At 36.5% G+C, this 16,494-nt stretch overlaps 1 protein-coding gene across 3 annotated transcripts in view; it reads left to right on the top strand.

Annotated features, from left to right (window-relative positions):
• The window catches only part of NAA35 (N-alpha-acetyltransferase 35, NatC auxiliary subunit), a 60,513-nt gene that overhangs the window by 23,656 nt on the left and 20,363 nt on the right, over window positions 1-16,494 (top strand). For all 3 annotated transcript variants that reach the window (XM_037159891.2, XM_037159890.2, XM_037159889.2), the window contains exons 7-13: window positions 2,082-2,148; window positions 2,228-2,271; window positions 3,482-3,532; window positions 4,183-4,266; window positions 5,078-5,192; window positions 12,443-12,621; window positions 15,711-15,770. In XM_037159891.2, coding sequence (XP_037015786.1) covers window positions 2,082-2,148; window positions 2,228-2,271; window positions 3,482-3,532; window positions 4,183-4,266; window positions 5,078-5,192; window positions 12,443-12,621; window positions 15,711-15,770 — 600 coding nt within the window. The remainder of the gene's footprint in view (window positions 1-2,081; window positions 2,149-2,227; window positions 2,272-3,481; window positions 3,533-4,182; window positions 4,267-5,077; window positions 5,193-12,442; window positions 12,622-15,710; window positions 15,771-16,494) is intronic.

The following is a 16,494-nucleotide window of genomic DNA, read 5'->3' as shown; positions in this document are numbered from 1 at the left end:
GAGAGCAACAAGTGGAAAAGAATTTTGAACAAAGAATAAAGGAGAACTTTACCAATCTGGCAAAGGAAATAGACTTCTAGGAAGTCAAGGAAGCTCAGACAATCCCAAAGAAGTTGGAAGGAGGAACACACCAAGGTACATCATCATTACATTACCCAAGATAAAAATAAAGCAGAAAATCCTAGAATCAGCAAGAGAAAAGGAGGCAGTTACCTACAAAGGAGTTCCCATCAGACTGTCAGCTAATTTCTCAAGAGACCTTTCAGTCAAGAAGGGGCAGGAAGGAAGTATTCCAAGTCATGAAATGCAAAGGACCTGCATCCAAGATTGCTCTATCCAGCAAAGCTTTCATTTAGAATGGAAGGGCAGATAAAGTGCTTCCCAGACAAGGTCAAGTTAAAGGAGTTCACCATCACCAAGCCCTTATTATATAAAACATTAAAGAGATTTATCTAAGAAAAAGAAGATAAAAAACATGTATAGTAAAATGACAGCACACTCACAATGGTTAACAACCACACCTATAACAAAAACAAACCAAGGCAATAACTAGAACAGGTACAGAACCACAGAAATGGAGATCACGTGGAGGGTTATCAATAGAGAAGTGAAAGGGGGGAAAAGTACAGAGAATAAGTAGCATAGACGGTAGGCAGAAAATAGGGGGAGTGTAAGAATAGTATGGGAAATATAGAAGCCAAAGAACTTATATGTATGACAAATGGACATGAACTAAAGGCTGGGAATGTAGGTGGGAGGGGTGTGTAGGGTGGAAGGGAGCAAAGGGGGGGAAATGGGACAACTGTAATAGCCTAACCAATAAAATTTTTTTTAAAAAACTGCTGTAAAATGACTTATTTTAAAATAATCCCTTTGACTTCTGGTGGCAAATGTAGCAGGGACAAGTGGGAACATTGGGACCTATCTGGAGATAGTTACAGGAGTGAGAGGTGGTAGTGACTCAAAATAGAGATAGCTGTGAAAGGAATGAGCTATGGTTAGATTAGAAATTGAAGACAGAACCTACAGGGTTTTCTGATGCATCTGATATGGGCTGTGAGAAAATGAGAGAGCTTGAAGTGCAAACTTTTAGCCTGAGTGACTGGATAGATGGAGGTACCATGCAGTGTGGTAAACACTAGAATACACTCTTTTAGACACAAAATTTGAGAATGCTGTTTGATGTTTAAGTAGAGATAGAGTATAAACTTCACCTAGAGGATAACCTTACAGCTCTGTAACACACCTAGTTCTTTGAGACCAGGGACATAACCTGTGTTTGTTTGTTTGTTTGTTTGTTTCTGTTTGTAAGATAGTAATACCTGGCATGAATTGCATGGTCACTGGTGTGTTTGTTAAGAATTCAGAAATTTTGCTACAAGCCTGGCCACTGCTGTAAAGACCTCTTAATGCATTATGGTAGGCTTTTATATATATTTTTTATAAGAATTGTAATATGATAGAAACACTCCTTAACTAGAGCTTCTGACTTAACCAAATTATCCAGATGATTTTAAATTAATAGTCTTCAATGCAAGTCAGCAAGCCACTTAATTTGTTAATTTCTCAGTAGTGTTTTAAATGATTTTGAGGGTGGGAATCCATGTGTGAATTTTTTTTTTTTTCCAGAATGGGGCTGAAGTGAGAATGTGGTTTCGTTCTCACTTTGAGTAATTATGTTTGAGAAGGTTTAACCTTTGTATCCTCACAGTGGAATAGACATTTAATAATTTTTGAAGTAAGAGCCTTGTTTAAATCTTGCAGTCTTTTAATCAAACAGTAATTACTATGTATTGTTCACCTGTGAATGTGAGAATACTTTGTAAATGGGAATGACCTTGTGATATTATGATAAGCATTGCCTAAGGACAAGCAATTGAAATTATGGACACAGAAAGTATTAGAATATGGTGTTTAAGGGTACAGCGATGAGGAAAGCTTGGGTGCTGGATGGCAATATTTAGACAAGCAGGCTGTCATTCCACTACCGTTTTCTTATTAGCAAATAGTGATTTTATAAGACAACTACAAGGAAACGTTTTGCTACTGCTCAAGGACTTAATTGTTCCTTTTCTCTTTAGGAAGATTTTCAGTCAATGACTTACGGATTTAAAATGGCCAACAGTGTGACAGATCTTCGAGTTACAGGTAATGCTATTTATAAAGGTAGTTCACGAATTTGATGTTTGGGTTTGTTTCCTTTTCACCTCACTGTCTCTCTTTCTAGGCATGCTAAAGGATGTGGAGGATGACATGCAACGAAGAGTAAAGGTATTTACACATTTTTTCTATTTTGTATAGCATTTTTGTTCTAAATGGCAGGTTAACTTTTAACTAAGTACAAATAGCTAATGTAGGTAGGACCATTTGCATATGGTCCTTTGTGTGTGCAGTGCCTTCTGGTTAATGAGTTTTATTTAGGCTGTTATAGGAGCTTCTGATAAGTTAATGTCACAAGTATTGAAAATTTAACCCTCAGTTTTTCAATTTTGGGCCAGTGTTTTAGAATTTTCGTATGCTATTTTGAAAGTAGCATAATACCGTAGAGTTGTTCAGTTACTCCGAAGTAAGGACTATCTTTATCTTTGTATCTTTAATAGCTAGGAAAGTGTCTACAAGACAGTGGAAAAGCTCAGTAAATGGTGGTATTCCAAACCTAGTAAAAGCCTTCTATGAATGATGTCCTTCAGCCAAATGACCTTGATGATTTGGTTCCCATGGAGACTAAAAAAGGAAAAAAGTTCATATATCTACTTTTTTTTTTACAGTCGTATAACAGCATGGTTGTCAGAGCAGTTTTACATTGTCATCTTATTTGATATTTACAGTTATTTACTGAATTAGACAATGAAGTACACACAGTGCCCCACATTTAGGTGAACGAAACACAGCTCAAAAAAGCTGAGTAACCTGTTTGAGTCCTACTTAAGGGCATGCCACTAGCCAGTGCTGTTCCAGTGCTAGAAACCAGCTCTTCTACTATATCTTCCTAGAATGTTGTCAAAATAGGCAACCGTATATTACCTGTGTATTAACAAGGTGTCTTGCATTTTAGTGCAGAAGGATCAGTATTTATTATGTGGCTTAATTTTTATCATGTGATTTTGTAAAGATTACTTTTTTCCTGGTAGGGTTATTAGTTTTAAAAACGTTAGGAATTTCAATGAGTAGATATTTTTAAAAGAAAGAAGTGCCGGGTGCCATGGGATTTTACTTATGTTATTATTCTGTTTGCTTTTGCTGCTTTTAATACCTTAATCTTTTGTGTGATCTTTGTAATTTATATCAAGATTAACTTTCTGAATATAGTAATATTCCCTATTAAGGAGGGAAATACTAAATACAACTTCTTTTCCCTCTCAGACATTTTTTTAAAATAGATTCTTACAATAGATTAACTTAGTGCTTTTCCTTGTATATTTATGATTTAATGCTTCTGCAGTCTTGTGTTTGTTTTAATTCACATTTTTTAAAATTTTAGAGTACTCGAAGTCGACAAGGAGAAGAAAGAGATCCAGAAGTTGAACTAGAAGTAATTGAACTTATTTTCTGGTAGATAATATCAGAGAAGTCTCCTCTTAATGTTGTAGTTTTATGAACTGCGTTATAATTTATGGAAGCCCTTTTTAAGGTATTTCTTTAAAAATTGGATATTGCAAGGGGTTTTATTTCCCTTGTATTTATTTTGATAGAATAATAATACAGCTCTTTCAGATATATGATTTCAGTGCTGAATCTTCAGTATTCCTATGAGGTAGGAAGAAAAAATGACTTTTTACAAATGGTACATCTAAGTTTGGCAAAAATCAAGAACTTGCACAGAATCAAAAGTTTTGACAATCCTTTGTTGAGATCCTAAATTTTCTAACTCAGCTTAAAGTACTTTTTTAACGGTCCTTTTAAAAATACTGATTACATTTGTTTTAGAGATGATAGTATAACTTTTCTCGTAGGGAAAAATCAACCTTGTTGATATAGAAGCCTTGTGTTTTTATTTCGATAGAGTAGGCTTTGTTATGTTTTGCTGAAGCTCCTGTCTTCAGGTATGTAAAACCTTAGTGAAGGTTTTTGTAATGAAGTAAGCTGTACAGTGAGATTTCAAACTTAAAACATATTTTTAAAAGAACTTGTTTTGGCGTACTTTGCATTTTTTAACTTTCAATTCTTTTTTTTTTTTTTTAGCACCAACAGTGTTTAGCAGTATTCAGCAGAGTGAAGTTTACTCGAGTGTTACTGACAGTGCTTATTGCCTTTACTAAGAAAGAGGTAAGGGAATTGACTGTAATCTTTCTATTTTAGTGGGAGCTTTTTCTGTTTTCTCTTGGATGGACTTCTTTATTGAAGTAGTTCTGAGACTTTTCCATTGAAATCCCCCAGTTGCACATACACAGCACTCGACATTTGGTGCATTTACAGCAGAGTAGCCCTGACGATTTTCTCAAAAAGTCTCATGAACTTAACATTCTGCTCCATAACATGCATGTATGTTGTTGAAAATAGGGTAGTTATTTATATGTTGTGAATTGAAAGGAGAAAGTAACAATGAGAATTTTAGGGTATTTCATTCAAGAAATAATTAACTGTTAGATTTGTGTAGATCCAAAGTAAGTCCTAGATGGTAAATATTTGTGTGTGTGTGTGTGTGTGTATATCTCAGTTATAGATGAATTTTTGAAAAGTTAATAAGTGGTGACTAACGAGTCAACTTTTACCATTGTTCTAACTCCTATACTTTTTTCCTGTTTTTGTTTGTTTGTTTCACCTTCATGAATGACAAAATAGAAATGTTGCTATTTTCCAATTGGTTGCATCTCTCTTTTTGAAACAAAAGATTAATAGAATAAACTATAATTTTTTATTCATTTTTAATGGCTCCTACAAAATATGGATATGGCTAAACAATAATTATTTCTATCCTAACAGGATCCGGACATCCTGGATTAAGTTAATAGTTTGTGAAAACCAGTGACATTACAACAAATATTTAATTTCATTATTGTTTATAGGATTTTCCTATTTAATATATATCTTTCAGTGAAAGAATATGTAAGAATGTTTTTGGTGATTTATTTGCCAGACCAGTGCTGTTGCAGAAGCTCAAAAATTGATGGTTCAAGCAGCAGATCTTCTCTCTGCCATTCACAACTCCTTGCATCATGGCATCCAGGCCCAGAATGATACTACAAAAGGGGGTAAGTGTCTCTTTTGCTCCTACTCTTTTTTCATTCTTTCCGATTCAGAGTGTATATACAGTGTTTGGTTTATTCAAAAATTTCATTTAATTCAGTCTGTCTGGACTTTGGAATGTTTTGCTTCATAGACTTACAAAATGTTTATGCCCCCTTCTTTAAACATTTTTTCTAGAATGAAAACAGTAGTATATTTTACTCTTTTTGCTCTGAGTATGCACCCTGTCTGGTGACCATGTTATGATATCAATAGTACTTTTTTTTTATCTTTAGAGAGAGGGGAAAGGAGGGAGAAAGGGATAGAAACATGGATGTATAAAAGATACATCAATCAGTTGCCTCTCACACACCCCCAGCTGGGGACCTTGTGTGCAACCCAGGCATGGGCCCTGACTGGGAGTCAAACAGGTGACCTTTTGGGTCATAGATTAACACTCAGTCCACTGAACTACACCAGCCAAGGCAGTACATTCTTTTTTAGTTACCTCTCCCCTTTACTTCTCTGAGAGATTATCACCTTCATTACAGAGTCTTCCTGCTTCCACCAGGCAGCTTCAGTATTCCCTCTTTGGACCTCATACATGCCTCTGTTACAGCATTTTTTAGTCTGTCATATCGTAGTTGTTTACCTGTTTGTCTTTCCATGAGTTTTTGATACTTTAGGCCAGGGACTTTCTTCTTTGTTTCTCTCTCCAGGGCTTGGCAGGTTGTTGACACTCAGATTTTATTTACGAAATAAGCCTTAACATGAAAGAAATAGTGTACTTTCCTTAATTGCAAGTAAATTAACATTTTAGATAATATGTGGCAATTTTGATTACCATTAAAACATATTGAAAATGAGCCCTGGCTAGTATGGTTCAATTGGTTGGGTGTTGTCCTGCAAACTGAAAGGTCACTGATTCAATCCCCCAACAAGGCACATGCTCAGGTTGCAGGTTTGTTCTGTCCTCAGTTGGGGCATGTGCAAGAGGCAACCAATTAATGTTTCTTTCTCACATTGGTGTTTCTCTCCTTCCATTCCCCTGTCTCTAGAATCAATAAAAGAAGACTAATTTAAATTTATTAAAATAAGATGAAATTTACATTCTTTAAACTTTTTTCCCCAGTGTTGGCGTTGTGACTGGGAAGGCCAGTTTTTCCTAATTTACACTGCTTTCCTTTTGTGCTCCTCACACTTGAAGGACAGTAGTTGGGTGCTCCCCTTCCTGCAAACTTTTTTTCTTACTCAGATGTTAGGTAGTGGGGCAATGCAAAGGTAATTTGGTTTAGAAAATCTGTATTATCATAATCTTTATTTATCTAATAATTATAATGAATATATTAATTCATGATCATTTTTTTCATTTTATCCAGGAGGGGAATATAGGTGGCATTCTGTAAACATGGTACATTTTAAAAAGGCTGTTATGCATAGCAAGCTGTCTAGTACTTATTTACAGAGAAGTATTAACATATCTAGAGCTCTTCAGTACTTTGAATAACTAGTGCAAGAATACTTTTGGTGAAAACTGTAACTGTGAGGATAATCATCGCCACAGGATCATTAGTTGTCCAGGTGGTTTGGGGCTTCCCTGTATTTCAGACTAGTCAGAGCTTTAAAAAGAAAAAAGAAAAATATTGCCTGTGTGTATATTTTCCACTGTTTGGATTTATAGTGTGCTCACAAGTAAGCTTCAGGAAGATGATTTGTTTAAAGTTGTCTCAATGACTAAGCAAGTGAAGTAGTAAATTTAGGGAGTACTCACTCTGCTTAGTTTTCTGTTTAAACCTTTAGCTGTCTTAATTTAACATTGTAATTATCCCTTAAGCATAAAGCTAAACAGTTCTATATTAAAAAAAAAACTGAATGCCTTCCCGATGTCTATTTTAAAAAGAATGATGATAAAATAATACCGTAGGTTAGTATTCATCTCAGCTTACTCATTTGCCATCTTAACATTACTGTAACTCCAACTGGTAACAAATGGCTCTATAAAGCTTGAAATCACTGAGCGTTCATGTAGGGTAACAGAGATTCTGGATGAGGGGACACCAGGCACTGTTGAATAGTACCCATTATGGAAGAGTTAAGTGAAAAATTAAATATTTACTATTGTGACCAACTTACTTTCTCTTTCCCTCCAAACTTTAGCCATTTTTTCCCCTTAGTTTCCAAAACAGTACAGCCTAGTTGTTGTACTCCACTTAAGAGTTTGAAAGAGTCTTTTTAGAGAAATCTGACACCCAGAGGTGGGCAAAAACATAGCAAAATTTATACTTATAAAATGGCTTGGTGGAAAAGCCTAACTTGTATTCACAGAGCTCTTGATGAATTTTATTTTATCCTTCAGTGACAAATGTAGTCAAGGTGGGAAATCTCAAGACTGAAAATAGAAACAAAACAGGCAAGTGGATCACAAGCCTTTAAAAAGTGAGAAAAATCAGTTCATGTGTAAAATATGGTACATATAGGATATTTCTTTTTAGAAAAGGAATAAAAGCTCTGGCCTGAGTTGGTTGAAGTGTTGCCCTTATACCAAAAGGTGTGCAGGTTTGATCCCCTGTTTGGGTGTGTACAGGAGGCAGCCGGCTGATGTTTGTTTCTCTCGTTGATGTATCTCTCTCTCTCCCACTTTCCTCCCTCTAGAGTCAGTGAATATATCCTTGGGTGATGATTAAAAAGGAAAAAAAGAACATGGTCTTTAAGATTCAAATGTAAACAAATGATAAAAAGGGAAAGAAAATGCAAAGTGAGGGAAATCTTACAGAAAGTAGAATAAAAAATGTAAAGATTGAAAATAAGGAGAATGAAAAAATATAGGATCAGTTCCAGAAGGTCTAATATCCACTAAGGATAAAAATAAGATAAAAGAAGTGTAAACTAATAAAGGTTGTTCCAGAAATAAGAGATCAGAAAGTAGAAGCAAAAAAAAAAAAAACACCCAAAAATCATTCGTGAAAATTTTATGGATTTGACTGATACAAATACTTAGATTGAAGGAACCAATAAAGAGCTACCTGGCACAACAGAATGAAAATAGACTTCTTTCAAAGCATATCATCATGAAACTTCAGATTGATGGGTTAAAACTCAGGGTCCTAAGAAATTTGAAAGAGACAAAATTAAGTTACAGATACAGATCAAGACAGAATGTCATTAGACTTCTTAACAACAGTAATGGAAACATATAAATCAGTGGAGCAAAGAACAAAGTTGAAGGAGTCATTCTTTCTGATTTCAAAACTGACTGCAAAGCTACAGTAATTAAGACAGTGTGGGGCTTGTATAACAATAGGCATAAATCTGTAGAGTAGAGTTAGAATCCAGAAACTAACCCTCACACTTATGGTCATCTTGAAACCTGTGTTATTTTATTTGGAAAAGTCCTTGCAAATGCAATTAAGTAAGGATCTTTAGATGAGATAATCTTGGATTATCTAGTTGGGCCCTAAATGTCTTTCTTAAAAGAGGCAGAGAAAGATTAGACACACAGAAGAGACAGTGATGGGAAGACAAGTATAGATTTGTGTGAGGCAGCTAGAGGCCAGGGAATTCCAGCAGCCACGAAAAGCTGGAAGGGACAAGGAATAAGTTTTCCTGTTAGAGAGTCTTTGGACAGAGTGCTGCCCTGTCAATGCCTTGATTTCCGTCCAGTGAAACTGATCTTAAATTTCTGGCCTTAGAGCTGTGAGAGAATAAGTGTCTGTTGTTTTAAAACACCCAATTTGTGCCCTCGCTGGTGTGGCTCAGTGGATTGAGCTCGGGCCTCCACACCAAGAGGTTGCCGGTTCGATTCTCAGTCAGGGAGCGTGCCTGGGTTGTGGGCTGGGTCCCCACTGGGGGATGCATGGGAGATGGCCAACACATTGGTGTTTCTTTCCCTCTCTTTCTCCCTCCCTCCCCTTCTTTCTGGGAATAAATAAATAATAAATAAATAAATAAATAAATAAATAAATGTTAAAATTTTAAAAAACACCCAGTTTGTATGTTTGTATACATATGTATATTTTCTAGCTCTGTTATCCAAAGGACCTATCATCCATATCTTGCTTCCCAAAGACTATTGTCCACTGAAAGTATCTGGGCATTGGTCTTGACCAAGATGGTGACACAGGAGACTCCTGAGCTCCCTTTTTCCCATGAACACAGTGAATGCACAGCTACATACAAAGCAATTCCTTCTGAAAGACATCCAGAAACTAGCTGATCAGCTCCTATGCATTAGGAGAAAATACCCACACCTAAATGGGCAGGAAAAGCTGAGACCTACTCTGCCATAACCCCCAACATAGGGCCGTACAGTCAGGAGAGTACCCCCGACTTCTAGCTTCTACCTGAGGAGTGAACTGTTTGGATTCCACCTCTAGCATCCCAACTTTTAAGACTCCTGGAGAGACAGGCCCTCAGAACACCTAGCTCTGACCGTCAGCAGGGTTTGTGTCCGTGCGACCCACAAGACTACAGCAAAGAAGCAAGCAGTTCTTAATGGGCTCGTGAGCACTTGCCTTGACTGTCCCTTTAGGGGTCAGTAGGGAGAGAGCAGACAAAATTACCCTTCTGTCAAGCTGACTATGAAAGAGGTTTATCTGTATGCTTTAAAAGGTGCTGCCTAAGGCAGTTTCTCACTTAGCAGGCACTAGCTAGTGGCCAGCTGTGGTCCTTCCCAGAGACCAGGGAAGCCCAAGGATACCTTGCTTGCCTTCTCCCTCCAGCCCACTCCCAAGTTGACTGCACCCCAACTTTTACTGCTACTGGCTGAGGGATGGAGGAACTTGGATCCCCTAGCCAGGGGGCTTCTATCATGAGTCCCAGAAGATTATAGTGAACAAAGAAGCAGTTCTTTTATTTTTAATATTATATTGTTCTATTATGGTTGTCCCTATTTTTCCCCCTTTGTCCTCATCGGCACGTACCCCCACCCACCTCCACCCCCACTCCCACAGTCCATTCCCACCCTGCTGTCCATGTCCATGGGTCCTTGACTAGTCCCTTCCCCTTTTTTCCACCCTTCCCCTCCTCCCCTCTTGTCGCTGTCAGTCTGTTCCTTGTTTCCATGCCTCTGGTTCTATTTTGTTCATTTGTTTGTTTTGTTCATTAGGTTCTTCGAATAGGTAAGATCATACAGTATTTGTCTTTTCACTGCCTGGCTTATCTCATGGTCACTTCCCGTGGCTGTCCCTGCAGGGATCAGTGCAGAGGGAGCAGTCAACATTACTCATCTCCCAGTCTTTCCCTGAAATAGGTTTGTCTGCATTCCATAAAAGCTGCTGCCTGAGTGTTGAGCTTCTAGTTTAGCAGGCATCTGAATGAAGACTGGATGTGATCTTCCTGAGGCTGGGAAAACCAGCAGGCACCTTTCCCACTTCCTCTCTCCAACTTGTTGCAATAATAAAACCCAGTTACCAGTATCTCCCAGGAAGGAGCTTGTACACACACAACTGGTGCTCAAGCTTTTGCAGCTGTCCAAGGAATGAGCCCCCAGATCACCTGGCTCTACTGACTGACCAACAGGGCTTGGATTCAGGAGTCCCACCAGACTATAAAACAAAGAAACAGTTGTTATCAGGTGTGGGAGCACCCTTCCCCCCATGGTTATACATCCAGACCTAGCACAGAGGGATTAGATAAAATGCCCATCTCCTAGTTTCTGCCTGGAGGGGGCTTAACTACATACCTCCCCAGCTGCTACAAGAGGGTTTAGCTTTTAATTGGCCTGCACGTAGATGCTGGCTTTGGGACACTGGTGGGTCTTGACACACCCTCAGCTACTACTAAGAACAGAGGAGGAGGTGAGGACAATCACAGAAGTTTAAAGGCAACTAGCAGCTTGGGCTGGTCTGAAAACATAGGAAGGTATAAAACTGTTAAACATAAATAAATACAGTGATCCTTCTGTATCAGCAACAGATTGGTTCTAGGATCCTCCATAGATGTGCAAGTCCCTTATATGAGGTAGCTCAGAACAACGCATCCAGTCGGCCTTCTGTATCCACAGGTTTCCAGTTGTGGATTGATCTCTGGTTGAATCCATGGATGCAAAACCTGTGGCTACCAAGGGCTAACTGGTTTAATTCAGAATACTCTAATGTCGTTAATGGTAGTGGGTAGAGCACTTACATGAAGGTTAAACAAAAGTATTTAAAATAACTATAACTGCAATAATTTGTTAATGATACACAGTGTAAAACGATGAAAATGGTGACATCAAAAGTATAAAATATGGGCTGAGCATTTTTCTGTGTTCGAGGTTATCTGCTTAAAATAGACTATTATTGAATACAAATGTATTTTATGCAAGCCTCATGGTAACCACAAAGCAAAAGCCTATAAATATAAAAAAAAAAGAGATAGAGAAAGTAATCAAAGGAATAGCACTACAGAAAATTACCAAATAACAAAGGAAAAGAGCAAGAGAAAAAAGGGAACAAAGGAATTACAAAAATTACAAAACCACCAGAAAACAGTCTGCAAAATGAGATTGATAATTCCATATCTATCAATAATTACTTTAAATATAAAGTAAATTCTCCAACCAGTAGACATACAGGAATAACTAAAGGTTGGTCAACCGTCTATTTTTGGTAAACCAGCTCTTAGTTTCTTACTGATCATTTGTTGTTTTTCTGGTTTCTATGTCATTTATTTTCACTCTGATCATTATTATTCCCTTCCTTCTGCTAACTTTGGGCTTAATTTGTTTTCTAGTTCCTTGAGGTATAAAGTTGTTTATTTGAAATGTTTCTATTTTTTTAAATACGTACATTTATTGCTATGAACTTCCCTGTCACAACTGCTTTTGAAGCTCATAGGTTTTGGTATGTTTTTTCCATTTTCATTTGGTTTGAGATAGTCTTTGATTTCTCCTTTGACCAATTGGTTGTTTAGAACTGTGTTGTTTAGTTTTCACACATTTGTGGATTTTCTATTTGCCTCTTGTTGCTTCCTAATTTCATGCCATTGTGGTCAGAAAAGATAGTTGTTATGAGGGAATATATTAACCCTGTTTTATCCCATCTTGGCTTGGAGGTAGAAGGCCCTCCCTGTCAGAACTACCACCACCATGTAGACAGCAAGTACAACCGTAGCTTTTCAGTATGCTTATCTATTTTTAAATATGTGTGTATAGATACAGTCGTTGTAAATTATAAAATCTAGAGAATTTTATGATTAGAATTCATTTGGAGATGTTTTTGAAACTGGCCTTTTTCACATTTAGTAGTGCTTGAGGTTTAAAATTTCAAGAAACATTGAAAATCTTATTTCTTTTTAGATCATCCAATTATGATGGGTTTTGAGCCCCTTGTTAACCAGAGGCTACTTCCACCCACTTTTCCTCGATATGCAAAGATAATTAAAAGAGAAGAAATGGTCAACTATTTTGCAAGATTAATAGATAGAATAAAAACTGTTTGTGAGGTGGTAAACTTAACAAATTTACACTGTATCCTGGTAAGTACAAATCTCTATTCTTAATATAACTATTGGTTTTAGAGATTAAGAAACTAAAGTCTCGAGGCTACATAATTCATCCACACTTTACAAATGGGAGTTTAAACCCTGGATTCTGTCTTCAAAATCTTTTATATAAATATGTGTGTGCATGCATACACATAGTGCGTGTGTATCGTTTCATACAAAATTGGATCGTGGTGTTTGTTAACTTTTTCTTTAATTACTAATCTCTATATTATGACTTACCTTTTCATTTCAACAAATACATATATTTCTATATTATTTTAATGGCTACATGGGATTCCACCGTAAGCATTTTTTTCATGCTTACATGAAAAAATTCATTTAAGTGCAATTCATACTGAATTGTATTCATACTGAATTGCATTTAAATCTCTTGCAGTATTTTAATACTATAAACAATACTATGGCGAATATCTTTATGGGTAAATCTTTATGTCAGGTGCTTTCTTGCCCCTTAACATAAATTACTACACAGTGAGGTTTCTGAATAAAAGAGTATGTACATTTTTAAGTTGGCATTTTTTGAATTAATCTTTTTATGGATTTAAATAGGGGAAAAATATAGTTTAATTTTGGGAATATTAAAACATTCAGGGGTGGAGTTTTATTAATTGGTAAGGTAATAGTGACATAAGGTTCGTAGGAAGGTCGAAAATATGCAAAATAATACTTTTGATATGTAGATATAAGTATATTAATTTATTTTGCATTACTATGTGTAGATATGCTTTTGACTCTTGTTCCCTCTACATGCTAAAGTGCATAATTCCTAGCCCTCTGTCATTTCCTCTGTGGAGTCTTTCTTGTTGGTTCCAGGTTTCTTCTGAACCTGTGTTCTTTGAGAGGACAGATTAACTGGTTTATAGTCCTAGAATTGAGCAGCTGCCTGTGGGATGTAGCTGATGGTTAATAAAGATTTGTGCTTTTGTTTGTGTTCTATCTTACAATTTTATTTTCTCTTCCACTATTTCTTTGTCACTACACCCAGCTTAAGTCTTCACTCCTTAGTGAAACTTCCACTGATTATGCCTTTATTACTTCCTTTTGTGTTTGTTTTCTTTTTAGTACTTTGTCCTTAACAATCATAGAATTTTAGAGATAGAAAATATCACAGACGTAAGCCAATTCATTTTGCAGATTGTTATAAAACTAAACATAGGTTTAGAGGGATTGTAACTAAATGAGGTAGGTTAGTGACACATCTGGATAATAGAGATTTTCTTATTCTTCTGCTGCATCTACTTTTCTGATCCTTAATTATTACATGGGTATCTATTTGTGTTCACCAGAGTAATTATAGGGCTTTAGAAAGGGAGAGATCAATGTGAATTGGCATAAGAAACTATCGTACACAGTTGGAATTTTTATTCTGGCAGAAGATTATGGATTACCTTGTCAGAGGGATGAGTGCATATAACATACCATAGAGGGGAGCTGGGGGAGCCTGGCCTGGACTGCTGGCCCTGGACCTGAAAAGAGCCTAGTAGGAGAAGAGTCTGGATCCCTGGAAGACACGGGACAGAGGAATGGGCAGTGGTATTGGGATGGGCAGTGGTATTGGGGCTCCAGGGGGACAAGGGGCCAGGAGTAGAGGGAAAAATAAAAAGTCAGGGAGGGTTAGGGACCAAATGGTCTGGTTTATCTGCATAAGAAACCTGTTATTAGGATAAAAAAAATGTTATTTGTTTGTTAAGATTTTATTTATTATTTCTTGAATTTTATTTATTTATTTATTTATTTATTTATTTATTTATTTATTTATTTTAGATTTTATTTATTTATCTTTAGAGGGGAAGGGAAGGAGAGAGGGAGAAAAATATCAGTGTATGGTTGCTTCTCGTGCATCCCCTGCTGGGAACTGACCTGCAACCCAGGCATGTGCCCTCACTGGGAATCGAACCTCAGTTGTTTGGTTCAAAGGTCTATGCTCAATCCACTGAGCTACACCAGGTGGGGCTATTTATTTATTTTTAGAGAGGAGAAGGGAGAGAGAAAGAAAGGGAAAAATCAGTGTGTGTTTGCATCTCAAGCGCCCCCTATTGGGGATCTGGCCCCAACCCAGACATGTTTTCCAACTGGGAATCAAACCAACCCTTTGGTTCACATGCTGGCAACTTAGTCCACAGAGCCACACCAGCCAGGGCATTTTAATGCCAGATTATAAAGAAAGCTGACATATTAGTAAAATAAAGATAAGCATCCAAATGAAAAACTGGGAAAGGACATAAGCACACACTTCTAAAAAGAAGTAAACATTAACAGTGCTTAACCTTACTGATTATTAAAGAAATGTAATTTATAACAACTAGATTGAAAAGTATAATACTTAATGTTGATAAAGGGAAATCGTCATTTTCCTTATTAATACTTAGATATAAATACACTAATTTATTTTGCATTACTATGTGTAGATACTCATTTGACTGTTGTTCCCTCTACATGATGAAGTGCATAACACTGGTTATCTCTGGATATTACCATCTAGAGATAGCCAGTAGGCTACCTCTTTCCAGCCTTAAAAATATGTTACTTTGACCCACCAAAATGCAGAAAGATATTAAGATGATAAATAACTACTATCCTACAACCTACAGATGTTAACATTTCAGTGTGTTCTCTTATGTTCTTTTTCTCTATCTGTATAATCCCATGTATAGCTTTCTGAGCATATCTTTTGGTCTTTCCCTAAAGTCAGGAAGTCAGTCAGTAATATGGATCCAGTTGGCCTCGTTATTACTTGGTATTCATTTAGGTGGAGTAGAAAGTAAACCGTAAAACTAGTTATTACAATATTGTTGACAGTTATTTGCATGGTATACAAATTTAATGTGAGTGTCCACAAAAGACTACTGTTGGTCAGTTTGTTTAAAAAAATGAGGCTCTAAAATTATCCAAGGTCTCTGATACAATGTAGACAGTTCCTGTAGAGGTGATCTTTAACTGTTGGTCATATTCTAACTTTAAGAGTGTATTATTTCCAGTAAAATACACTCCATATGCAAATGTTTTCTGCTTTTATTTAATCTGTTATTAACATTACTTTTTCTCTGTTTATCTCTTAGGATTTTTTCTGTGAGTTTAGTGAACAATCACCTTGTGTTCTGTCAAGATCTCTATTACAAGTAAGTGTCCCTTAGTATTAAAGAAACTTCTTTTTTTTTTAAGATTTTTAAAAATTTATTTATCTTTAGTGGGGAAGGGAAGGAGAGAGGGAGAGAAATATCAGTGTATGGTTGCCTCTCATGCGTCCCCTGCTGGGAACTGGCCTGCAACCCAGGCATGTGCCCTGACTGGGAATCAAACTGCGATTGTTCGGTTTGCAGGCCTGCACTCAATCCACTGAGCTACACCAACCAGGGCTATTGAAAAAACTTCTTTAAACATCAAATTATGTGTCTGTTGACGTTGTTTCATTGATGGAACAAAAGGTAGATGCTTCTTTCTGAAGCCTATTCCACAGTTAATGTTACATTTTTTAATTACAAGCACTGACTTAAATTGTTAGACATTCATCAAGATCACATTCTGGGCCATAAAGTAAACCTTAATATTAAAACAGCTGAATGATAAAAAGTATGTTCTCTGATTATTTTGAATTAAATGAAGAATCCATAAAAGATCTGGAAAATTCTCCAAATATTTAGAAATTAATGCATGTCTAAATAACCTACAGAACAAAGAGGAAGTCTTAAAATAGAATGAAATGAAAATGTAACATAATTAATATGGTCAGTTTTTGACCAATTACCAAGGTAAGTCCATAGAGAAATGGTAGTCTTTTTAATATGTGGTGCAAGAACAATTGGATAGGCATATGGGTGGGACAATGACTCAGAGTACATCATA

Source organism: Artibeus jamaicensis, unplaced genomic scaffold (genome assembly GCF_021234435.1).
Source record: "Artibeus jamaicensis isolate MK-2021 breed Jamaican fruit bat unplaced genomic scaffold, CSHL_Jam_final scaffold_1964, whole genome shotgun sequence".
Lineage (NCBI taxonomy): Eukaryota > Metazoa > Chordata > Mammalia > Chiroptera > Phyllostomidae > Artibeus > Artibeus jamaicensis.
Note: the sequence above shows the minus strand (reverse complement) of the source record. Positions and strands in the feature narration are given on the sequence as shown.